A 25,623-nucleotide genomic window follows, 5' to 3' on the forward strand; every position below is an offset into this window, starting at 1 on the left:
TGTCTACTCTGCCCCTCGTCTTCTGCCTCAGTCCACAGACCTCAGATCTCTCACCCATCCTCTCTCCGCAGTCCTCAGATCTCTCTCCCATCCTCTTTCCAGCCTCTCTCCACCGTCCCCAGTCGCCCCTGCTCTGTTACCCTCCCTCCCAGCCTGACCGCTTCCCCGTCGTCCACACATTCCCCCAACATCTTCCACTTTTTGGAGTTTTTTTTTGTTGTTGTTGCATATTTATATAGCGCGAACTCGACCCGAAGGTATTGGAGCGCTTTACACGAGCACCGTATTTACATTACACATTCAGGCACGGGGAGATTAAGTGATTTGCCCAGTATCACAGGATGTGGACGTGACCCCGAGTCTCAAACCCTGGTTTCCAACACCAAAGTCGGCAGTCTAGCCGACTGACCTCATCCCCTCCACTTTCAATCTCTCTCTCGGTTCCTGCTGGTCCTCACCAGGCCCCGCTCGTGGGGGTCAGCCCCACTGACAGGCGTGTCTCGCTCCTCGTGCAATGGCGTCTATCCTCTCATAGAAGAGCTGGGTTCAGTTTAAGCCACCAAGTTTGGTCACCTAGGGGCTAAAAGCATGTACAGATCAGAGAGCAACATCCCTCCCCCCCCCTCTCCAGCCACCACAACCGTGTGGCGGTTTCCGAAGTGCCAGTACAAGTTAAGGGGATACTGGTCGAGGAACTCAAAACCATACACTTTGGGGGAACGTGTAACAGGGCCCCGCATTTGCATGGAAAAAGGATGTTCGCTAGCTATATTGTCAGCAATACTTTATTTTTATTTTTAAAGCAAAATTAATCTAATACATCTTTCAATAATAATGTTCATTTGTTGACAGTAAAAGGTTCCCAAACAATCTTAAAACGGTGTCCCTTTGACAAGTGGATCACGTATTCCCACACTGTGCACGCGGTGAATTTCCTCTCACAACAGTCATAGTTCCGGGAAAAATATGACACTTTATTATCTGTGACACAGCAGCAGCGTGTGTGGGTTGCTCTATGTGAATAGCTCTGTGTAGGTGGCTCTGTGTGGGTGGCTCTGTGTGTGTGGGTGGCTTTGTGTGTGTGGGCTGTGTGTGGGTGCAAATGCAATAGGTCTCGCATTTGAGAGAGATTAAGCTATTGCCATTGTAAATAACAATGCTGTTTCTTTAAATGTTTTAAAAACAAAAACATAAACAAAAATAATGTCATGTGCAATGCCAATAGCTCTAACTTTAACAATGCCGAGACCACTGCATTGTAAATGCTTGTTTAGGACTTGTGCCCTGAGCAGGAGCAATATTTTAATTCGGAGTCCTCTGGCAGCGCTTCCGAAGTAAGGGTTGGCAAATACCAACTTAGCCCAGTTACAATTCCACCTCATGCCACTTTTTATCCACCATCCTACAAGTCCTGCCTCTTTACTTCAGGCTACAAGCTTAGTTATCCTTCTTTCTTTGTTTATTTTTCCGGTGTTCCTTCTTTCAATTCCTCCTTCTTTCTAGTCTTTGTCTCTCTTGCTCTGAATCAGTCTGCTGAGAAAAAATAAAACCAGCCACAGCCACAAATTAAACACTGTATTCAGATACTTGTAGTTTTGATCTCCCCTTATTGCGCAGGATCCCAAGTGCCAGATGCAAAGAAGGGAGGGAGGAAGGACTGGGATTCATGCCCCTCCCCTTTCGTACAGACAGCTGTGACAGCCTATCACTTGCGTGGTGCGAGCAGCAGCTCATCACATCTGTCTGCTCGCCGAGGACTACGCGCCCTAGCTGCTGAAGCGCGGGGCAGGGGGCTCGTGTTACAGCCCTCCTCCCCGGCCCTGCTCACATTCTGGGCCTGCCCAGACACCCCTAGCAACGCACCAAAATGGAGGCCCTCCCGACTCTTCCACTGAAGCACTCCATCCCCAAAGCCAGGATGTTCCTGGTTCTCCTCTCCATGCTGCTGTGCACGGCGCTACTGTGCCTGCTGCAGCTCAAGTTCTCGAAGCCGAAAAGGAAGGATTTTTATTCTTTTGAAGTGAAGGATCTGAAAGGACGGATCGTCTCTCTGGAGCGGTATCGGGGCAAAGTAAGTCGTTTCCATCTGAGGCTGAGAGCTGCTAAACGCGCATCTGTTTAACGTCACTTGTGTTGGAAAGCCAAGCGCTTGATATAACTATCCGATGTACGCAGTGGACAAAGTAAAAGCCCAGCCGTGGTTCCTTTTACCTCCAGTTTTCGTGATATGAAAAAAAAATCTGACACGTAGCACTTTCGGAGAAGATGGGGTTCCATCGGACAGGGGTAGAGTGTGATTCCGTATGTGCTTGAAATATCTCTTAAAAGCAAATAATAAAGGAAATTGAATGAATGCACTTGGGATAATGCTGATAAACTTTTTCTACAATGCTGTCAGTTTAGTAGGTTTTATAAAGTTACCCTGTAAATAAAACAGAACGTCTCGCTGGTAGCATTGTCTATGTGAAGATTAAATCGTATCGTAATTGCATTTATATAGCGCTTCGCTACTCCTGACATGGTGTTAAAGCGCTTGATTAGAAAACTTTGCCTCCATAGCATTAAGCTATAGAACTTTACAACTGCATTTTCAGTTATGTATGTTTAGCTGTGTGTGTTCGCTTTACAGCCCGAGGTGGGGTATGATGTTCATGAGTTTCTCTAGAGTTACTAACCCCGTTCTTTCCCCCCAGGCCTCCCTGGTTGTAAACGTGGCTAGCAAATGTCAGCACACAGAAAGGAGCTACAGGGAGCTGCAGGAGCTGCACAGAGAGCTCGGCCCCTCCCACTTTACAGTCCTGGCCTTTCCCTGCAATCAGTTTGGAGAGTCGGAGCCAGGCTCGAACCAGCAGATCGCAGCTTTCGCCTCCGGGAACCACGCGGCCACCTTTCCCATCTTCAGCAAGATTAAGATTCTGGGGACGGAAGCCGAGCCGGCCTTCAGATTCCTTACAGGTAACTGACTCCAAACACACCACCTGCTTCCGGTTAATATCCTACATGTGTCCGAATCGTGCAAGCCCCACACGTGTGTTTTCTGATATATTTTAAAAGGGAAAAATACTAGTTTATTCACATTTTTGTTACTAAGAATTAATTTGGAAAACAATTGCACGCTTCTTTTAGTGATTGCTTACACAGAGTTTGAACATGTGTGCTGGAAGTCCACGGAGCCATCATATCAGCTTGGCTGTACGCGCCTGTTTAAGGCCCTCATTCAAAGTTTGGTGAGGTAGATGCCAGATGGCAGCAGTGGCATTATTTAGCTGAAAGATGGCGCAAGGTTCATCGTGTCAAGACAGCATGGTGGAACTGCTGTCAGTCACTTATGTCAATCAATCAATCAGGTGACTTATAAAGCGCAACTGCTCACTGTTAGACCTGCCACCATTGGCGTGGGTCTCCCATTTTTTTTGCTGTTGCCTCCTGTGTTTTTGCTGTATGTTTTGCTGGTCTAAATGCTTTTGGGCACTGTGCCTCTGCTATTCAAGGCCACAGTGCAAGTGCTCCCTATTGTAAATTGTTGTATTGGATTAGTGACTCCATCATTGGCTTATTTGATTTACTTGTCAGCCCCTAGTACAGTGCACCATGTGTGCCCAGGGCCTGTAAATCAAATGCTGCTGGTGGGCTTGTGCCACCCACAGAAGCAGCTTGTAAAATGTGGCTCAGGCCTGCCATTGCAGACCCTGTGTGCAGTCGAGTACTGCCATGTTGACTTGGTAAGTGCACCCACTTACCAGGCCCTAAACCTTCCATTTTCTATGTTTTAGTCACCCCTAAAGTAGGCCCAAGGGCAGGGTGCATTGTATGTAAACGGTAGGACATTCCCTGATGTGTGTGACATGTCCTGATAGTGAATTACAGCCATTTTCGTTTTTCACTATTGCATGGCTACCTGTCCCCATAGGCCAGAATGGGCAGTTTGATTATAACATCTTATAATCCTAACTGACCCAGGGAACATGGTAGAAAAACAAATGTAGTATGCCTGAACACAGAATGATAAAATACATCTTTTAGTAAAGTTGGTTTTAACATTCTGTGTTTGAAATTACCACTTTTAGATAGTAGATATTTTCTTGCCTAACCATCCAAGCATGCCTCTGCTAGGTTGTGTATTCCATGTCTGGTTTGTGAGTGACAGGGGCTGGGTGGCTCCAGGAGACAGGTTGAGTCAGCACAAGGCTGAATAGACCTGTCTGCATGAGGAGTGGTGGGAGGAGTAGCACCTGGGCCTGAATAGGGCTGTGCCTGCCTTCCACAATGCTGGCTCTACCTCCTGTGGTGCGTCTGATGGCCCTGGCCCACACTGACAAAGGAAGAAGTTGTGCACTGGCAGAATGCTCTCAGAAGTGGTTTGGACTAGGTACAGACACTCTCTGCCTTCAGAGACAAATGATTTGTGTGTATAAAAAGGGGAACCCAGACCCCAGAACTTTAGATCACTTCTGGGAATCAAGACAACCCTTTGCCAAGGAAATGAGAAAAGGAACTTTGTGTGTACTTTTGCAATCTTGAAGAAGAATCTCCAAGGGCTTGAACTGTGTTTGCCTCCTGCCTGAAGCCTCAGGGATACAAGGCTTCACCATCAGCTCCCATGAATTCCTTTGCTGGGAATTCTACCTGCACAGAGGTGCCTACTGTTGTTTGGGCCTCTGAGAAGACTGCGTGTCGCTGGGAGCTGGAAGCGCGATTCAATGAGGAGAAGCATGTCGCCGCCGCAGCAGTTGCCGTCTCATCGCCGAAGAAGCATGTCGCCAACGCATCTGTTCGCTGTCGCATCATCGACGAAGTGTGTCGCATCACCGGAGAAGTGTGTCACTGCCGCAGAGGTCGCCGTCGCATCACTGAAGAAGCGTGTCGCAGGGCCTGTCGCAGCTCAGAAGTTACCAAGTTTGCCGCACATCTGTCAGGCATGCACGCATCACATCCAACGTTGTCGCATCGCATCAAGACGCCATTTTGTCGCATAGCACCGGATCGCAGTAAGAAACCGACGCTTCACCTCCTCTCCGGTAAGGAACCGACGCATCACCTCCCCTGTGCTGTAGTAAGGAACTGCCGCATCACCTACCCCGAAGCAAGGAACCGACGCATCACCTTCCCTGCGACCCTCTTGTTTGTATTGCGTGGCGCATCCAAGGTACTTTGGGCCATATGTAGGTGGCATACAATTTACCGATTCTTAAGTACCGAATTTTACCGATTCGGTATTTAAGAATCGGTAAATTGTATGTAGGTAATAATTCGGTAAATGTTACCGATTCAGAGAAATTCGGTAATTACCAAATCGGTATTTACCGATTCGGTAATGAGGCATACCTTCCCATTGATTCCTATGGGCCTGGAGGCCCATAGGAATCAATGGGAAGGTATGCCTCATTACCGAATCGGTAAATACCGATTCGGTAATGGGGGGAGCACATTCAAGGGTGGCAGGGTGTCACATTGACACCCTGTTGCACCCCTGATTCCTGCATGTGTGCACATGTGGCGGACATACATGCCCTAAGGGCATGTATGTCTGCCACATGGCACTCTTATTTCAGCAAAATATTGCTTTTTGCAATGTATTCGGTATTTATCACCAACCTATATTTGGTGGTAAATACCGAATTCTAATTCCTACACAACACTCATTAGAGTGTTTCCTACATCTCATTTCAGGATTCGGTAATTACCGAATCAGTAATTTTACCGATTCGGTAATTTTACCGATTCGGTAATTTTACTGAATCCTGAAATATGCCCCCTACATAGCAAATGCCTAAATACCGGTCGGTAACGGGATATTTACCAAAAATCGGTCGTTACCGACCGGTATTTGGCTTCCTACATATGGCCCTAGGAGAGTAAAGTGTTGCATTCACCATCTACATTGAACTAAGCTACTTCTGCCATTTTAAAGTCTATTTTTGATTACAGTATTGTGGATGTTTGTCGTTTGGTCTTGTGCTAAATCTAGTAAAGATTACTTATTTCTCTAAACTGGTGTGGTGTCCATTTGTAGTGTTTTCACTGTATTACTGTATGTGTTCACAAATGCTTTACACACTGCCTCTGAGATAAGCCTGTCTGCTTGTGCCAAGCTACCAAGGGGGTGAGCAGGGGTTATTTTAGAAGTGTAGCCCCTTACCCTGACTAGAAGCAAGGGTCCCTATTTGGTCAAAGGTATCCACCTCTGCCAACTAGAGACCCCCAGTTCTAACATTGGTGGTCAGCGGTGAGGATTTAGACTTGCATTTGTGACTCATATACAATGATTGGTGTACACTACTAGTGAGTGCAGACCATAACGCGACCACATACCTTTTGGTAGAATTTTCCTTGGAACTTCTTTTTGCTTTTTGAGAACTACCAACTGTTTTCACCATGAGCAAAGCAGCATCTAACGCATCTATGGATCTACAGTTTGAAGAAGATAGGGTAGATACCTACACTGTGCTACAGCTTAAAACCTTCTGCAAAAGATTTAAAATCCCTCTGAAAGGCATCACAAAGAAGGAAGAGTTCCAAAATGCGCTGAGGGCCTAGTTGGAATCAAGAAATGCTATTGAGCATCCTGAAGAGCCTAGGGAGGAGGCAGAGAATGCAGATGGGCAGCTGGATGGGCCATTGGGCCTGACCGGGGAGAAAGTACCTTCAAGGCCAGGCAGCAGTGTTTCTTCAAATGGCCTGTCCCCAGAGGAGCTGGAGGACAGGGAAAGAGATAGAATGCATAAGATGGAACTAGCCAAGCTCAAGAAGGGTGGTCAGATGGAGTTAGAGAATAAGAAGTTAGCCTTGGAGGAAAAGAGGATGCATTTAGAGCATGAGAGGATGTTGAGGGAGTTGGAATTGAAAGCCAAGAGTTTAGAAATTACTCCCTCTCGTGGCAGCACACCATCCGTGCTTGTAGAAACAAGAGTGTTCATTCCCAAGGATGTTATTAAGGAGTTTTATAAGAATGAAGATATTTGGCAATGGTTCAAGGCCTATGAGGTAGCTATGACCTCCCACCGGGTCCCTGAGAAGGATTGGGCAGCGGGGTTGTGGGGGCAGTTCCTAAGTGATGGGCGGGACACCTTATTAAATTTGCATTCTGAAAATCAGAATTCTTATGTACACATGAAAGAGGCCTTAATGTCCAGATATGGGTTGACCCCTGAGCTTTATAGACAAAGGTTTAGGAATTGTAAGAAACTGGAGTCTAGCACTTGGGTAGAATATGTTTCTTTCTTTGGCAGAGCATTGGATGGTTGGGTGAAGGGTAGCAAAGTGAATGATTTTGAAGCGCTCTATGATTTGATTGCATGGGAGCAGTGGTCAAATACTTGTTTTCCAGAGCTACACCAGCACCTTATTGATAGCAAGCTGACTAACCCTAGGAAGGCGGACCGCTGAGTGAGTACCCGGGTCCACAAGGGTCACGTGGGAGACTTCACCAAAGGTGGGCAGGGTCACTAGCAGAAGAGTGGGGGGACAAGGGTAAACAGAGGGAGTTCCAGAAAGGGCCCCAAATGAATCCTCAAGGGAACTAAAGGAAGGGTTTCCAGCCTACCCCACAGTTCCCATGGTCCAGGAGGAGGCAGACCTTGAGGGGGATGCCCTGGAACCTACAGGTGAGCAGGTAGCTGAACTGGGGGACCTGCCTGAGCTGACCCATTGGCAGCAGAAAGGACCCTCCAGGGAAGAGTTCTGTGAGGAGCAAAATAAAAATCCCCTTCTCTTGTGGGTTTGCGGCAACAGGCTGCAAACCAGGCAGCAAGTGATAAGTCTGGATCACATTGGATCTACTGGGAGAATGGTCTCCTGTATAGTGAGCCTAAGGTTGCTGAGCCTGGGTCAGCCCGTGTGCTGGTGGTACCCCAGCGCTTCAGAGCCTTCCTACTGGGGCTGGCTCATGTTGTACCTTTAGCATGACATTTGGAGTAGGAGAAGACCTTTGAAAGGCTTGTCACCCACTTTTATTGGCCCCAAATGTGCAAGAGTTCAGACACTTATTGCAGGACCTGTCAGACTTGCCAGGCAAGTGGGAACAGTGGGAGGAAGCACAAGGCTCCTCTCCAGCCATTCCCTGTGGTCAGCACCCCCTTTGAAAGGGTGGGTATTGACATTGTGGGGCCTCTGGATCCCAAGACAGACATGGGCAACAGGTTCCTCCTGGTCTTGGTGGACCATGCCACCCAGTACCCGGAAGCCATCCCTCTCCGGTCGGTGACGTCCCCCATGGTGGGTCGTGCGTTGATGGGGATTTTCTCCCGTGTGGGGTTCCCCAGAGAGGTGGTGTCAGACCGTGATGCAAACTTCATTTCCAAGTATATGAAGTCCCTGTGGCAGGATTGTGGGGTAACTTATAAGTTCACCACTCCTTACCACCCCCAAGGTAATGGGCTGGTTGAGAGATTCAACCGAACCCTCAAAGGCATGATTATGGGTCTTGAGGAACCTATGAGGCATAAGTGGGATGTCCTCTTGCCATGCCTTCTCTTTGCTTACAGAGAGGTGCCATAGAAGTCCTTAGGGTTCAGCCCCTTTGAACTACTCTATGGTCACCCTGTAAGAGGACCTCCGAGTTTGATAAAGGAAGGCTGGGAGCAGGCTCCCAGGAAACCTCCCCAGGATGTATATAGTTACATGCTGGCCTTCAGAAACCAAACACGGCGTTTCAGGCAACTCGCCCAGGCGAATCTGGAAGCCAGCCAGGAAGAGATGAAGCGATGGTACGATCAGAATGCCACTCTGATTGAGCTTCAACATGGTCAGAAAGTTTGGGTCATGGCCCCCGTGGAGCCCTGTGCGATCCAGGATAAGTGGACCAGACCATTTAAGGTGGTGGAACGCAAGAGTGATGTCACCTACTTGGTAGACTTGTGGTCTCCAAGAAACCCTTTGCAGGTCCTACATGTCAACCGCTTAAAGCCCCACTTAGAGAGATCCGAAGTGGGCATGCTCCTAGCGACAGATGATGGAATGGAGGAGGAGACCGAGCCTCTTCCTGACCTCATGTCTGCAACAGAGTAAGATGGGTCAGTGGATGGTGTAAACCTCTCTTCCACCCTGACACCTGAGCAGCTGAATGACTGACGACAGTTGTTGGGACAGTTTTCTGATTTGTTCTCCCGGATTCCCAGTGTCACCGATTGGTGTGTCCATGATGTAGACACTGGAGACAGTCCTCCTGTTAAGCACAAAACTTACAGAGTGACTGACAGGGTGAGAGCTTGCATCAAGGAGGAGGTGTCCAAGATGCTTGCCTTAGGGGTAATTGAGTCCTCTTGACAGTCCTTGGGCCAGCCCAGTGGACGTGGTCCCGAAGGCTACCGCACCGGGTGCCACGCCAGAACTCCAGTTCTGTGTGGACTACCGAGGGCTGAATTCAGTCACCAGGACAGATGCACACCCCATCCCCAGAGCTGATAAGCTCATTGATCGGTTAGGGGCTGCCCAGTATCTCAGCACGTTTGATCTAACGTCTGGGTACTCGCATATCACCTTAACTGATGGGGCAAGAGAGAGGTCAGTATTCTCCATACCAGATGGGCACTACCAATTCTGGGTTATGCCCTTTGGGATGAAGAATGCCCCTGCCACCTTTCAGAGGTTGGTCAACCAGATGTTGGCTGGACTGGAGGATTTCAGCGCCACCTACCTGGATGACATTGCAGTGTTCAGCGCCAGTTGGGAAGAACATCTGCGCCACCTCTGGGAAGTGTTGATGGCACTGCAGAGAGCAGGCCTCACGATCAAGGCGAGTAAGTGCCAGATCGGGCAGGGTTCCATGGTGTACTTGGGACACCAGGTTGGGAGCGGCCAGGTGGCGCCCCTACAGCCCAAAATTGAGACCATCCTGGCTTGGGAACCCCCCAAGACCCAGACAGAGGTGAAAGCCTTTTTAGGACTCACTGGGTACTACAGGAGGTTTGTCAAGGGGTATGGCAGCATTGTTGCACCCTTGACAGAGCTGACTTCCAGGAAGCAGCCCAAGAAAGTGAACTGGACTGACACCTGTCAGAAAGCTTTTGATGCCCTGAAGACTGCCATGTGCACGGCACCCGTGCTTCTGGTGCCCAACTTCTCTAAAGAGTACATTGTACAGACAGACGCTTCAGAGCATGGTGTAGGGGCTGTTCTTTCACAGATAAATGAGGAGGGCCTCGACCAACCTGTAGCCTTCATCAGTAGGAGGTTACTTCCACAGGAACAGAGGTGGAGTGAGATTGAGCGTGAGGCATTTGCTGTGGTCTGGGCACTGAAGAAGTTGAGACCATACTTGTTTGGGACTCACTTCCGGGTTCAGACAGACCACAGGCCCCTCAGATGGTTGATGCAGATGAAGGGTGGGAATCCAAAGCTGTTGAGGTGGTCCATTTCCCTACATGGGATGGACTTCACGGTGGAACACCGCCCTGGTACAGAGCTCGCCAATGATGATGGTCTGTCCAGATTTTCTGCCTTGGTGAAGAGAACTCCCAAGGGGTGGGTAGTTCTCCCCACATTTCAGCTAGAAGGGACACGTGATAGACCTGGCACCATTGGGTTGTAGCGAAAGAGTGAAAGAGTAGATTTGAGAAGGGGACTTGAAGCCTCACCCCTCATTTTGATTAGCTGACATCACTGTTTTTGCTAAACGGTAGGCTGCCATTGAAAATGAGGGTTTTTTGTTGCCGCCTTTTCGTCCAGCCTTTCCGGACAGGGTCGTCTGCTTTGCAGCTGTCGCAAAGCAAATTCTTATCTTTGTCGGGCCATCTGGTTATAATTAGCAGTCTCAGGTTACTTGTCTTGTTTTCGTTCCGAGTCTGCGCACGCAGGGGCCATCTGTTTTTTCGCATCCATGTAATGCTTGTATTAGGTAGGCAGCGCTGCAGCTTGTTTTTAGGCCTCGCCTACGCAGCGCGCATGCGCTACATAGGAAGGAGACCTTTAGCAATCGATTCGCCTTTTCAGCCAAAAACGTACACACTTTGCATCGCCTTCAATGGCAACGTGTGCACGTTTGACGATTCCCTTGCGGGAGCGAGCTTTGACAGATGGTTCCTTCTCGCTCCTGCAAGGGAAACCGGCGCAGGCCCCCTCCTCTCTACCCTCTCCCTGCTGCCGCGCCAGGCGCGCGCGCTTGTTATTTATACACTGAAGTGATCTTCAAGCTGCATAAAGCCCCTACACCTCGCCTTTGGGAACTTATAAGTGTTTAGTTATCCAGCACAATATCCACGGTGCAACAACATCAAGTGTTGCATGGCTAAACACTTATAAGGTCCCAAAGGCAAGACCTATTGGCTATGCCAATGCTTGTTTTAAATGGAAGTGTTTAGGGTTTCACGATTGTTACTAAAATGATCTTGTAAAATAAAAGCTTGTTATCTCTTTGTCTACTCTTGTCATCTCTTGCCTCTTCTTCCTGTTTTCCCCCCTCTCTCCATAGCACTATCCCAGCTCATCGCCACCTTCTCATCTCTCTTACTGTCTTTTCAACCCCATTCTCTCTTCCAGCACACACCCTTTCTTCTCTTTCTCGCTCTGTTGTATATCGCCCTTTTCCACGCGCCGTCTCGTCATTCTATTTTTATTCTCTCGCTTTCCTCTTCCTCGTATTCCCTCACACATATCCCTCCATCTCCTCTCCTCGCGTTCTCCCATCTTTATATTCCACCCTCTATCACACCCATCGTGCACTCTTTGCGTTCTGTCATCCCTCTCCACCTAACTCCCCTCTCCCCGCTCTTCCCTTGCGCACACCCTTCCCTCCGCATCTCTGCACATCTCCCCATCTCATGCTTAACTTCCTGTGTCACTCCTGCCCTGTTGTGTGGCAGTCGCGCTGTCCTCTGCGTGCTCAGCTGCCACTAGGCTGCTCTGTGGCTTTGCGCTGTCCTCCATGTGCTCAGCTGTCAGCAGACATATGTCGTGATTTGTGAACGGGGTGAATTTGCCTGTGGACCAGTCTCTCTGTTGACAGCTGTGTAAAGGTGGCCCTATGACAGAACGTCACTCTCCAAAGCAGCTGTGTGGAGGCTTCCGTGTGACAGCCTTTGGTCCCCAAGTTTAACTGTTTCCAGCCTCCTCTGTTGCAGTCTTGTTGCCCTTTCCTTGTGTGTCAGACTTCATGCCGCTTTGTGGCTGTCGCATTTAGCTTTCTGTGTGCTGAGACTGGGGTACTTTTTTTGTGCAATCTCAGTGTCCTCCGTGTAGGGAGGTGTCAGAAGGTTTGGCAGTTGCAGCCTTGCTGCCCTCTGTGTAGGTGCTGTCAGTGGGCTGAGCTGTTGCAGTACCACTCTCTTCCCTGTGGACAGCTCCTGAAGGTTGCTCCCGGCAGTCTCACAGACCTCTCCGGGTGGCATGTCTGCAGCATTTTTTTGGGCAGTCTGACTGCACCTCCAGTGGGCACCTTTGTGAGGTCTGTTCTGTTGGAGCCTGAGCCTCACCCCCTCCATTGCAGGGTGATGCTGGCAGTATTATTGTCCTCACAACGGATGTCTGATAACACACAGAACAGAAGCACTGCGTTTTTATATTGATGGAAGAGCAGTCCAATATCAGCAGTCACATTCCGCATTCGGGGAAATCTGGTTGGCTGTCCCTGTTTCTGCATTCTGTATAATATGTTAATATTTAATGACATGCCTAGTGATTTCACGATGGTATTACACCCATTGTCTGAGTTCAGTGAGTGAAATAAACATTCATATTCGGCAAAAAAAACACTATGGTGTGTGTTGTGTTGGTAACTGATTTTGTTCTCTTATGCAAGGGGAAAGGTTAAGGCCTTCAAATGGTTGCTGTTTTTTTCTAGCCTGCCTTAGCCAGGCCTTAACTATTTCAGTGTGTCCATCTTTGAAATGGTGACTAATTGTTTACCAATTCGGTACATCATCATGCATAATAACATCTTAGTTGAAGACCTTGTACAATAAATCGAGCCATGTTGGAAAACATTGATTAGAGTGTGGGGTGACAAGAGTCTACCTTCCTTTACCCTGTACTTTTGCACCCCTGTCAGGCATTCAGCCGCACATACTTCCTGATGAGCTTGTAGTAATTGAGTTCAACTTTAGAGGCAGTGATTGAGATGCCTGTGCCCGGGTTACTAGCAATTAAAGTTGACATGCTTGTATTTATCTTGTTCTATTGAAGTACTCAGCGTTCCTTTTTAGCGAGACTATTGTAAGGGGGTTTGAAAAGTGCTCCCAAAAAGCAGATTGCATGGCTAGCAGGCACACAATCACGCGCATCGTGCCACCATGCAATCCGCCTTTTGGGAGCACTTCAAAGGGTCCGCTCCCCCGCCCCCACCAAGCGCGCACGCAGCGGCACGCAGGCTGGCAGCTGCAGTCCTCTCCTCGTCGAGTCCTCTCAGGTTACACAGCACAGTGCCATGAGGAATTACCCCGCCTTGTTTTCTCTGTCCTTCCCTTTCAGTTTAGAATTGTTTTCTCTTTCAGTGCATCATTTTCGTTTCCTTTTGGAGCAGTCGGTATGTCAACTGCTGTGTATGCTGCCTTCTCCCATTTTCACTTGTAATGGTTATTACAATTGCCACATATTGTTTTGTATTCTAATTGCATTTATAAAGCATTTACTCCCTCTGACGAGGCTCTGATGCGCTTTATGTGACCATCACTCTGTTTGCTGAGCAGAGAGTCCAAGGACTGAATGAGCATGTGGTTCAACACGTTTATGACCCACTGACACTCACTCTGAAAAACTTGCACTGCCTTTAACCTCAACCTCAGAGCTCTCAATAATACCATCTCATGAACATCTGATACCCACAACCTGAACTCAACTTGAGACATAGTTCACAATATGCGTGACACACGAGCCCTATCTCGTGTGGAAAAATCTACATAAACACCACATGTGGAAAAGCAAAAACTGTTAGGAAAGGCTTTATGAAGTAACACATGCAAAATGTAAACAGGTATTTCATCGCTGACATGCATTACCTTTCTGTTTTTCCCCCTTAAATAATTGTTGAGAAATCGATCCTTTTTTTTCCAACGATGTGAGGGGGCATGGACAGTGGGGCTGGAAGGGACCAGTTGGAAAGCTAGTTTGTAATAATTACCGGCTCTTCGATTTGGCAGGAGCGGCCCTACTGAATGAAAGTCGTGCTCTCCGATGTGTACGTGGCACAATGTGCCTTTAGTGTATCATGGCGCCACCTTTGGTAATCTTAGGGTGACTTTTCCAAGAGTTCCATGGCAGACCCGAATCTGATTGGGCCTGTGAAGATGCGTCATCTTACGCATCACATAGGATCATAGACATGCTCAGTGTCTGGCAGACATTAATCTTAGTAAGATAGTTCACATTGTGACATCCTAACCAACATAAATACTGTGAAACTGAGGGCTTCTGAGGAGGGGTGAGCTTTACTTGGCCTGTTTTGTACTGTTACTGTTGTTTAAGAAAAGAATAAAAACGAATTAAAAAAAAAACAACAGTGTGACTAATTCAGGATTCTTTTGGCCTGAACCCGTTATGGCATGAGCGATATTTTTTATGTTAAACTACATATATCCTGCAGGCCAAAACACCAGAAATCCTGCGGTTAATTACGTATATCATTTTAAACTAAATGCCCCATCAAACACTGAAAACCTATTTCAAAATTCAACTGGCATGTTATTCCAAGTCTTTCTGTAGTTGGAAACCCACGTACCACAAGCACGACTGCGTAGAAGCCACTTGAAACTGGGGAACTACAATTTCCACCAGGGAGCTCTTCCATCACAACTGAATGTGATAGTCCTCATTTTGTAAATTGTATGTGGCCAGGCCGCGCTGCCAACTCCGGGTCTGGTGGCTTAGTGGACTATTGGCGTCCTCTGTAGGGGCCTGTGTTTGACCTCAGGGTCACAGGGTCAAATCCTGGCAGGTCCAATTAGCCTTCCATCCTTCTGAGGTCGATTAAATGAGTACCATTGAGTTGGGTAACAATAAACATCTGTTATTCAGTGCCAAGATACTCTTCTGGGTGAACACGTGCTTTACAAACACACACATTATGTTAAATGCCAGGTTGTGCAGTGTTGTTTTGGGGCACGGGCTAGATGTATTTAGGGGCCCCCTGTTTGTTCAAGTGCGAACTTTGAAGCCTACATGATGCCAAACAAACTTTCAGAAACAGTCTACACACAAAAGCAGTTGAAATTGTCTTTCCTCCCAGGGCCCCCAAAAATCCTTAAGATGTCACTGGGCAAAGTGAAACCAAGAGGGAGAGGTGCGGATAGGCAGCGATGGTATGGAAGTAGAAACAGGTGAGTTAGTAGAGAAAAAGTTTACTTTCCATGGGGGACCCCTGGGAAGGTGGGAGCTCTGGGCTGTTGTCCAATTTGACCATACTTAAAACATCTCTGACTGGCTGCGACCTCTGCTTGTGCTCTTTGCACTTGTAAGACACTGTAACTCTTTTTGCCCTGCGAATCCACTGCCGCTGCTGCCAGCCATTGTACAAATGCTCAGCCTTTCAACAGCGGTATAGATGCAGCGAGGATGTAACAAAAGTTTACCGCAAGACTTAAGACTCCTAGTGCAGGCATAGCATTTGAGTTTTTCGGTAGATATTGTGGCCCATTCCCATAAAGGGATTTGTGGACCAAACAAAGAAGTTTAAATCATGATTGCTTTTTTAAGGGCAGCCAGTAGAGGCTTCTGAGAATGGGTTCTTAGGGCGACTGAGGTAGAAGGTGACAAACTAACCATGGCGCAGTATTTTGGACAACCTGACGTTTTGCGAACAGTCCTTCATTCATAGAAGCCAGTAGTGCATTCCCATAGTCCAGATGACTAATTATTAGGGCCTAGACTAGGGATTTTCATGATTGGAGCGATAGCCACTGATATTACTTTTCTTAGGGTGCACGATTACAAAACATGAACCCGTGATGTAGTTCACATGTTTCTTCATTGAAAGGGTCTCATCAACCATTATTCCCAGGTTTCTCACCACTACTTTCGGAGTTGGGGCTATGCCTAAGCTATGCGGCCACCAGTCCTCGGACCATATCAAGTGGGCCTTCCCAAACAGTACAATCTCTGTTTTGCTTTCATTAAGTTGCAGCCAATTCTGCTGCATGTGGCGATATTATCCATGCAGTCTCAGTATCATACTTTAGGGGACTTCGGATTTGGTCCCATTGCTGACAAGCTGGGTGTCATCTACATAAGCGAAGACCTAAAAACGATAGGATTTTATCACTTGTGCCAGTGGTGCTACATAGATGTTAAAGAGATTGGGACTTAATGCAGATCCCTGTGGCACTCACCTGTATAATGAGTATGGTTGAGGAGACAAAGGACTCTAGCTGCACTGCGTGAGTGAGATCACTCTGGAAATTCTTCAGCCAACCCAAGGCTTTCCTATCAAAACCAATCTCTTCCAGTCTTTTGAGAGATGGTGTCAAATGCTGATGACAGATCCAATAAAATCAGCATTGCTGTGTGTCCATCATCCAGGGAAAGTCTTATGTTGTCTAAGATCTCTACCAGTGGCGTCTACGTGCTAAACAGTGCGCGGAAACCTGACTTTGAAGGGTCGAGCAGGTGGTGGCTTTCTTAGAATAAAACACCAAAAGAGGCAAAAGAAGGTTTAAATATCAGCAGGGGTTGTCTCCCCAAATCAGAACCAATAAACACAAAAGAAACCCTGAGTCTAGAGGAATAGAACAATGCTAATGCAGTGGCATACCACTCCAACCAATGCTTTTGTATTTAATATTATTTCTTTTCTTTTTCACACTTGGTTACGCACACTTGTAGTAACATTCACAAGGTTCTGAAAAAGGCTGCCACACCTCTTATGAGGATATTAGGCTGAAACATGTCGCCCTATGACAGTTACTGCACTCTATGACAGATTTAACCCCTTGCTGTCATAGCTTGTTTTTAGGTCGAGCCTGGCCAGCGCATGCGCTGCGAGGCATGCTATATTGAGTTAGGGATTTGAAGCTCTGCCCATTCTCCTCCCATAGTTTTCATTGGCTTGTGTCATTGTCCTTTGTAAATGCTGGCTTCTGAATCCTTAATCACCTTGTTAGTCTCTACTTAGTACCGCCTTGTCTTCGTTTTAAACCTCCCATGAGGACTGGCCCTTTTACTTCTGTTGCTGCAGGGTATGTTTTATTTCGTCTGTAAGTACTATTTCTTTAATGGGTTTTGCCCTACTGCAGGCACGACGTGCTTTCCTTATATTCAGCGCGCCATGCATGCTTTCACTTTCCAAGCAGCCGGGACAATGGCGCCAGCTTCTTTGCAATGCAATAGGTCTCGCATTTAGGAGAGTTTGAGCTATTGGCATTGTAAATGGCAATAGCTTAAACTCTCGCAAATGCAAGACCTATTGCATTGCAAATATTTTCTTTTGTCAAAGTCCCATGCCATACTTTCACGTGCATGAAGACCGTGCCATTTTCTTTACAAGAGCTGTGTCTAAGAAAAGGTGTGCAGCTGCTATTAAAGTGAAACCCAAGTATGCAGGTTTTTACAAAAAAAAGCATTTGTTTGACAAGCAGATGCATTTTTTTTGTTAAAGCACCCATGTCACGGTTTCACTTTAATAGCGCACCTTTTGTTAGACACAGCTTTTTTAAAGAAAGGGGCATGGGCCTTCCGCATGTGAAAGTGCGGCATGGGGGCTTTGACAACAAAAAAAATATTTGCAATGCAATAGTTCTCGCATTTGCAAGAGTTTATGCTGTCTGCATTTACAATGTCAATAGCTCAAGCTCTCGTAAATGTGAGACCTATTGCATTGCAAATGCTTGTTTTATCAACCCATTTGCATTCTGGATTTATTAGATCTTTCCTAATTATCTAAATTATATAGTATAGCGCTTTCATGTCCATTTGGGCCTTGGACAAGCTTTTTGCATTTTCTAAATAAATATCAGCACGTTTCCGAAGCCAGGTAGTTCAGCCATTGTGATGCTCATCCATCCCTCATCAAGCACAGCCACAGACACGTGCTTTCTCACATAAGTACATTCTCCACCACCCAAACCCATCACACACCACCACCTATCATACCACACAACCATACCAAACTATACACCCCAAACCAAAATATACGCAACTGTGCCTCCCCAAACTCGCCACACCCTGAGCAGAATACTGTCTTCTCCGTGCCTTATTCTCCAAGGGCTTGAACTGTGCTTGCATCCTGCCTGAAGTCTCAGGGATACCGACTCCCCCACCAGCTCCCCTAAACTCCCTTGCTGGGAATTCTACCTGCACAGAGGTGCCTACTGTTGTTTGGGCCCTCTGAGAAGACTGTGTGTTGCTGGGAGCTGGAAGCGCTACGCAACGAGGAGAAGCGTGTCGCCGCAGCAGCAGTTGCCGTCTCATCAACGAAGAAGCGTGCCGCCGCCGCAGCTGTTCACTGTCGCATCATCGAACCGTGTCGCATCACATGAGAAGCGTGTCACCGCTGCAGAGGTCGCCGTCGCATCACTGAAAAAGCATGTCGCAGGGCCTGTCGCGGCTCAGGAGTTACAGAGTTCGCCGCATGGCCGTCAGGTGTGCACGCATCACATCCAACGTTGTCGCATCACATCAAGACGCCATTTTGTCACATCGCACCGGATCGTCACATCGCACTGAAGCGCCATCTTGTCGCATGGCACCGGATCATAGTAAGAAACCAACGCTTCATCTCCTCTCCGGTAAGGAACCAACGCATCACCTCCCCTGCGCTGCAGTAAGGTACCGACGCATCACCTCCTCCAAAGCAAGGAACCGACGCATCACCTTCCCTGCAACCCTTTTGTTTGTATTGCGTGACGCATCCAAGGTACTTTGAGAGTAAAGTGTTGCATTTACCATCTACATTGAACTAAGCTATTTCTGCCATTTTAAAGTCTATTTTTGATCTCAGTATTGTGGATTTGTGTTGTTTTTGTCTTGTGTTAAGTCTAGTAAAGAGTACTTATTTTTCTAAAATGGTGTGGTGTCCATTTGTAGTGTTTCCACTGTATTACTGTATGTGTTCACAACTGCTTTACACACTGCCTCTGAGATAAGCCTGTCTGCTCGTGCCAAGCTACCAAGGGGGTGAGCAGGGGTTATTTTAGAAGTGTAGCCCCTTACCCTGACTAGAAGCAAGGGTCCCTATTTGGTCAAAGGTACCTACCTCTGCCAACTAGAGACCCCCAGTTCTAACACTCACCCGTAAGGGTCTCAAGGTGCTGGGGGGGGGAGGGGTGCTGATCTGCCGAAGGCACTGTGGTTCAGTTGATGAGCCAGGTCTTGAGGTCCTTCCTGGTTGACTTCTAATTTCTGGATCTCTTTCCGTCCCTGCAGCATTTTCTCCAACATTCTTCAACATTCTCCAGAACTTTAAAAAAATGGCATTGTGGGACTACCATGGGTTCAATGGCAGTCTCAACCAGAAGGGACACCAGTGGATATGGCATTCTAAGTGCCGCCCTGCCTTTGAGCGGCACATTCAATGCCATCTATGTTGGTATCAGACCAATGCCAAGGTGGAGCCATGTATGTATGGTAGTGTCCAAACTATAGAAAACTCACACTACAGCTGCTCTGTAAATTGGGGTGGTAGCATGGGGAGGAGGGCAGGTGGGACATCACTATTTTTGGAAGAAGTCTCTCTATTGCCCTCCTGTAATTGATCCCCGAAGTAATGCAAAATTATCTTTGTTCTTAAGTTGCAGAGATACTGGATTTTGTTATCTGACAATTTCTTAAACTAGCATTCTGTTGAATCTTCACATATTTGACGGTGTTTGCCATAATATGTGAAGAAATGTGCTTGTTTGTAGCTCATGTTAAGACCTGGAAACTTCTGAACACCATTACTGATGACAACTGTATCTGAATTTTAATACAGTCAGAGCAGTATTTTTAATTTGTTCACATATTGAGGCCAATATCTTCCCTAGAAGTGAGTCACTTTTAGGTCCGACATTAGCCGAGACCTTTTAATATTAGTCAAATTATATATGTAATATTGTATTGTATTGTAATTGCATTTATATAGCTCAAGTTACCCCTGATGGGGTGTTGAAGCGCTTTTTCAGCGAGTAGCACGCTACTAAGGAACCCATAAAGGATTAGTGATGAATTAGTATAGTGAAATATTAAAGTAATTTGAGTCGTGGATATTAGTCAGTTATTTGGGTTGAGAAGGATAGCGGAGGGATAGAAGAGGGTAAAAGGTTTGCGTTTATATAGTGCTTGCTACCCCTGATGGGGTTTTGAAGCCTTTTTTTTGGCAAGTAGCACGCTACTTCGGAACCCATAAAGGATTAGTGGTGAATTAGTATAGTGAAATATGAAACTAATTTGAGTGGTGGATATGTTAGTCAGTTATTTGAATTGAGAAGGGTAGCGGAGGGATAGAAGAGGGAAAAACGTTTGCATTTATATAGCGCTTGCTACCTCTGATGGGGTGTTGAAGCGCTTTATTTGCGAGTAGCACGCTACTCCGGAATCCATAAAGGTGGTGAATTAGTATAGTGAAATATTAATTTAATTTGAGAGGTGGACATGTTAGTTTGTTATTTGGATTGAAAACTCCGGCATACGGCCGAACAGAGGTGTGTAAAGAAATAAATAAATAAATAAATAAAACAAATTACATTGTGCGCACTGCATCGATCATAAAGTGGCCCTAGTCCTGGTTGTTGATGGCTCCGGCTTTGTTACTGAACAAATATTACATCCTTACCTGCAAAAGCCTGATAAACACAGAACGCTTAAGCTGCAACTATTTGCCTGCATTCCACTTTTGGAGACTTGATGAATACTGATTTGTTCATTTCACCGGAATCCCAAGATACCATTCTAGAACCATAATTTAGGTTATCTATTATATATCTTTTATATTAAGTGTAATATAAAGCTCTTTAGACTTAACCTTTGTTGAAATCTATAATTCACAGGGATGAAGACAGCACATTGAACCACCATTATCAATTCATACATATTAGATAATTCTGTTGAATTATCAGTTTTAAACAACAGCTGCTTATGCAGTGACTAAGGAAGGGATGCACTTTAATGATATAATATGCTCATATCTTCCTTCTGCCCCAACCATGAAGGAAAAGCTGGAGGAAACCTAAGAGATGGTGGGTGGTCCTTTCAAAATTCTTTGTATCACACCGGCCTTTTTTCATAGGAGACTTCACAAGAGGATTTAAAGAGTCTTCTTACACCCTTTCTCTTAAAAAATGTAAAAAGAAAATGTTGATGTGAAAATCTTTGCTTCCTAATTAGTGTCAAGAATTAACACAATTTGGCCATTATTGATCGCAGGTTACCAGTCTGAGTTTGTGCGCCATAGACAGACACAGGGCTATACCGGCTTGCCGCTAAAACTAAAACTGTCTCTCGCTGGATGCAAGGAAGGCATTTGATAAGGTTGATTGGCAATATCTTAGAATAGTCTTTTCAAAAACAGAAATAAATAACATACTTTTTGGCTATTTATGTGTCTTGTCACCTACCACAAGAATGAAGGTCAATGGAGACTGGTCTTCAGCTCAAGGGGACACAACAGTATTGTCTACTTTCACCCTTGGTGTTTGCCCTGATGATGGAGCCGCAGGCTGACAAGATCAATAGCAAGGCATTCAGGTGATTATGGTGGATAGAGAACACAATAAGCTGCAACTAATTGCAAATGATTTGCTGTAGTCTATAACATGCGCAGACGCCCACATGCCCAGATTCTTCTTTACCGCCCCACTTAGAGGAACTTAAACAGTTCAAAGTGGACTCAGCCTTCTGCATCAACTACAAAAAATCAAGAGGAATAGGGGTGGCGGATCCAACAAACAGTTGTGGGATGGTTTAAACATATCTGGTGTGTGGTAGGCAGGCACTTCAGCACAACCTCCTGTTTAAATATTAATTAAACAAATCTCTATTTGCAACCCCCAGTGACTGCCTAGAAACACAGGAAGGTGGCCTGAAAGGAACAGCAACCCACCATCCCTGTGTCTGCAGTCTCAAATGGAAAACAGTTTTTTAAAATAAAACGTTTCCCCTTTGATCCTCCGGACCACTGCCTGCCCCACTCGAGGTCACCTGACACTACTCACTAAAGGGAAGGTGTTCCAAAGGGATATCTCCCCCTCTGCAAATTAGTTCCCACCTCCTTTGAGGTGTCGTTAACTGATCAATAGTTTGCAATTGCAACCGCGCTTGCAAATATATTGAAACATGCCATATCAAATCACGATTAGGAGGGGATGTTGATGACAGAAATAAACTGTGATTAGTACAAACACTAGTGAAAACTAGGCAGGCCACTGTTAAACAGCAAGAAGTACTATGGCTGTGGAAGAGACCCTTGTGTCAGCGGTATAACTAAACCAGAGGGGTTCCTGCTACAAAGTATGTGGAACGGCCCCCTCACTCCCAGATAAACTTTCAATTTTTAGGTCTCGCCTAGCTATTGCGTTTACGCAATCGCATTGTGAGACTCTAGTAAGAGGGGCATTTCAAAGTGCTCCCAAAAGTGGATTGCATTGCGAGCACGCGCATAATCACGTGCATCGTGCCGCCATGCAATCCGTTTGGGGAAGCGCTTCAGCCCACTGGTGCCCTCAGCATCATACTTCAAAGGGTCCGCTTCCCCGCCTGGAATGCGCTCCCCCGCCCCCGCCAAGCGCGCGCGCCACCGGACCCTTTAGAAGCCGGGCTTGTCTTGTTTTCTTTTCACAGGGGCTCCTGTAACGAGCCTTCTCTAGCTCATGCTGGAGCGCCGAGGGAACCACATATTTGCCGGCTGTGGTATGGCTTCCTCGGAAGGGTCAATGTGTAGAAGTAGACATGTTACAGCTTTCTCTGCTCACTGTGACACCGGCCCCCTCTGTCCATGCCCGAGGCACGCCTCCTGGACTGCCCTTGCAGCGTCACTCCATCCCTCTGTTCATAGCCTGACTCCTGCCTCTTGGTTCTCCGTTAGCACATTCTCATCTCTCGAACGTTCTTCTGTTCTTCTCTCTCGTGTCCTCTTTCATCTGCTTCTCCCCTCTCAGCGCCATCTTCCGCTTCTCACTCAATCATCCCTTGCTTTCATTCTGCCTCCGCCACTACTTGTAGCTCTCCATGCTTCTCTTCCTCTACACTGCTATCTCCCGCCATCCTCTGGTTTCTCCTCTTTCTCCCATACATGTTTCTTGGTCTCCTCTCGTGTACCCTCCTTTTTGTGCATCTTGCCTTGTTTTCCCTCTCTTCTCCAGCTTCTCCTTCCCTCTCTCTCCAGGCTCTTCTTATAAACATGTCTCTCCCTCAGGCTCTTCTCTTTTCTCCCGTCTCCTCCTCTAAAGTCTCCTTTCCTTTCTTTGTTTCTCATTTCTCCCTTTATTCTTCTCCCGCTTGTTCCTTTCTCATTCCCACGATCCCCTTCTTCTCACCCACTCTCCCTTTACCCCTCTCTCCCCCCCCCCCGTGGTTCTCGCAATGTCCCTCCCTGCCTCCTTCTCCTATTTTTCTTTCTCCTCCTCTACTTCCTGCCTCCCCTTTCTCATCTCCCTAGACCTCCTCTCCTCAATTTCTCGTTTCCTATTTCCCTCCTTCCTCTCCTATGGATTGCCCCCTTCCTTCTGCCCCTTATTTTCTCACTTCTCTTCCTCTTTCTTCTCTCCCCCTTTCCCTCTCTCCTCAGTAGCTCCTGTTTCTCTCCCTCTCGCCTTCTCCCAGGTCCACTCCCCACTCCCGGTTTTACAGAATAAAAAAAAGGTTCAGATTTCTGTTGTGATGTCAGCAGAACTTTGCATCAGGCCGCAGGGTTGTTTGTGGCTGCCCACACTACGGGTCCAGTGGGTGTGAGTGCACGTGTTATGGTGCTAGTGTGGCTACCGGACACTTGTCGTTCATCCTTGTAATCCTGCTCGCGGAGATACAAATCTCTGCAAGATGACTTCTTTCGAAGTTTTGCGCCAAAATAATTAATTCACGTACGAGAAATGCTCAAAATAATATGTTGGTAGAGCATGCTGTATCCAGTTATTCTTCTCGTCCTTTGATCGCAGAGGTCTCCTTCCCTCGCCACGCCACAAAAGTGCTGCCGTTTAAAATGTCGAAGAAACGGTTTGCTGAGACACGACCCCTTTAATATTTTAATGTTCCACTCGTAGACGTGTTGTAAAATAAGTCCTCCGGCTCAGCTTTTCATCCTTTCTTCCTAGTCTAAAAGTGTGGCTTTTGAGTTGGTTGGACTTCGTTTTCCATCTCAAAGTTTAATTCTCCTCTCTCAATTAAATCTGAAGAAAATTTTAAAATGAGTTGGAATCCCATTGCCCTCTGCCTTTCACCTTGATAAAATGAGTACCAATATCTCCTTTAATATTTCGGGGATCGCACGGCTCATTTTAAAAGCTCAAGAAATACAGTGATGTATTATGTATGTATCTATAGATGTTTAAGTGCACGGCACTTGAATGCACACTTTTTGGCGCTACAAATGATGCGAGGTTATTGTGTTAGCGCTATAGCTGCTGCAAACTCGTTTTCTCCTTCGAATGAAAGGCTTGTGTGAGGGCCCCAGGAGCCTGGGTCATGCCTAGCGCACCTCTAGCGGTGTTAAAGGTATAATTTGACGGACTACTGTCTGTTGGACCCGGCCTCGCAGAACGGCCCTCCGTGCACCCGCACCACCGAAACCTGGTACCTGCAGCCCCAACCACCCGGCCCAGCCGGTCCTTCCTACCAGAACACCCGCACCCGGCCCGGACATCCTCGTCCATGGCCTCTCTCCTTTCGGCCACCCCGGGCCCGCATGCCCCCTTCATGCGTCAAGATGGCCGCCCGGCCCCAGCGCGACCCTGGCCTAGAGGCGCCACTCCGGCTGGAGGACATCACACTTCCAGGGGGATGAGAGAGGGAGGAGCAGTTTCTATCGCACCTCTGGACTCCCCTGGGACGATGGGTTTCGATCGGCCCTCCGGCCTCCCTGAGAGCTGGCTCCACGCCTGCTGGGTGTCTGGGACTCCTCCCGCCCCGGCCCTGAACGAGATCAAAAGACAATAGCAGGAAACCCCGACAAGCGACCCCCAGGTGACAAGACCCCTGCCTCCACCGACCCCGGACATCAAAGAGGGGTCGACCTATAACAAGGGGTGCTCTGGGTCGGTCCGGCAGATTCGACGCTGGAACAACGTAAGCCTGCTGAGTGACTCGCGGCTCCTGGAAGATCGTAACACCTCTGAACTTGTGTCTAAGCCTGCTGAGTGACTCGCGGCTCCTGGAAGATCGTAACACCTCTGAACTTGTGCCTAAGCCTGCTGAGTGACTCGCGGCTCCTGGAAGATCGTAACACCTCCGAACTTGTGCCTAAGCCTGCTGAGTGACTCGCGGCTCCTGGAAGATCGTAACACCTCCGACTTTGCGCCTAAGCCTGCTGAGTGACTCGCGGCTCCTGGAAGATCGTAACATCTCCGAACTGGTGCCTAAGCCTGCTGAGAGACTCGCGGCTCCTTGAAGATCGTACACCTCTGAACCTGTACCTGAGCCCGCTGAGTGACTCGCGGCTCCCCCAGACTCTCACGGTCCTGCCGGACCCCGACTACGACCCCGTATCCCCCGGCTCGAGGATTGTGAGCTGTGCGCCGGATACGTCCCTGCTTGAACTTTTGCCAAAGACTGTCCCGCTACCCCCCTACCTTTCCG

General features: G+C 47.4%; 2 protein-coding genes across 2 annotated transcripts in view; one reads left to right on the top strand and one right to left on the bottom strand.

The window, feature by feature from the left end:
* The window catches only part of CDC20B (cell division cycle 20B), a 322,511-nt gene that overhangs the window by 221,198 nt on the left and 75,690 nt on the right, over positions 1 to 25,623 (bottom strand). The window lies entirely within an intron of this gene.
* GPX8 (glutathione peroxidase 8 (putative)) overlaps positions 1,745 to 25,623 on the top strand; it is a 77,090-nt gene continuing 53,211 nt past the window's right edge. The window contains exons 1-2 of the mRNA XM_085631291.1: positions 1,745 to 2,071; positions 2,694 to 2,955. Of these exons, the coding sequence (XP_085487417.1) occupies positions 1,868 to 2,071; positions 2,694 to 2,955 (466 nt within the window). The 5' untranslated portion in view covers positions 1,745 to 1,867. The remainder of the gene's footprint in view (positions 2,072 to 2,693; positions 2,956 to 25,623) is intronic.

The sequence above is a fragment of the Triturus cristatus genome, chromosome 2_1 (assembly GCF_964204655.1).
Source record: "Triturus cristatus chromosome 2_1, aTriCri1.1, whole genome shotgun sequence".
Taxonomy (NCBI): Eukaryota; Metazoa; Chordata; class Amphibia; order Caudata; family Salamandridae; genus Triturus; species Triturus cristatus.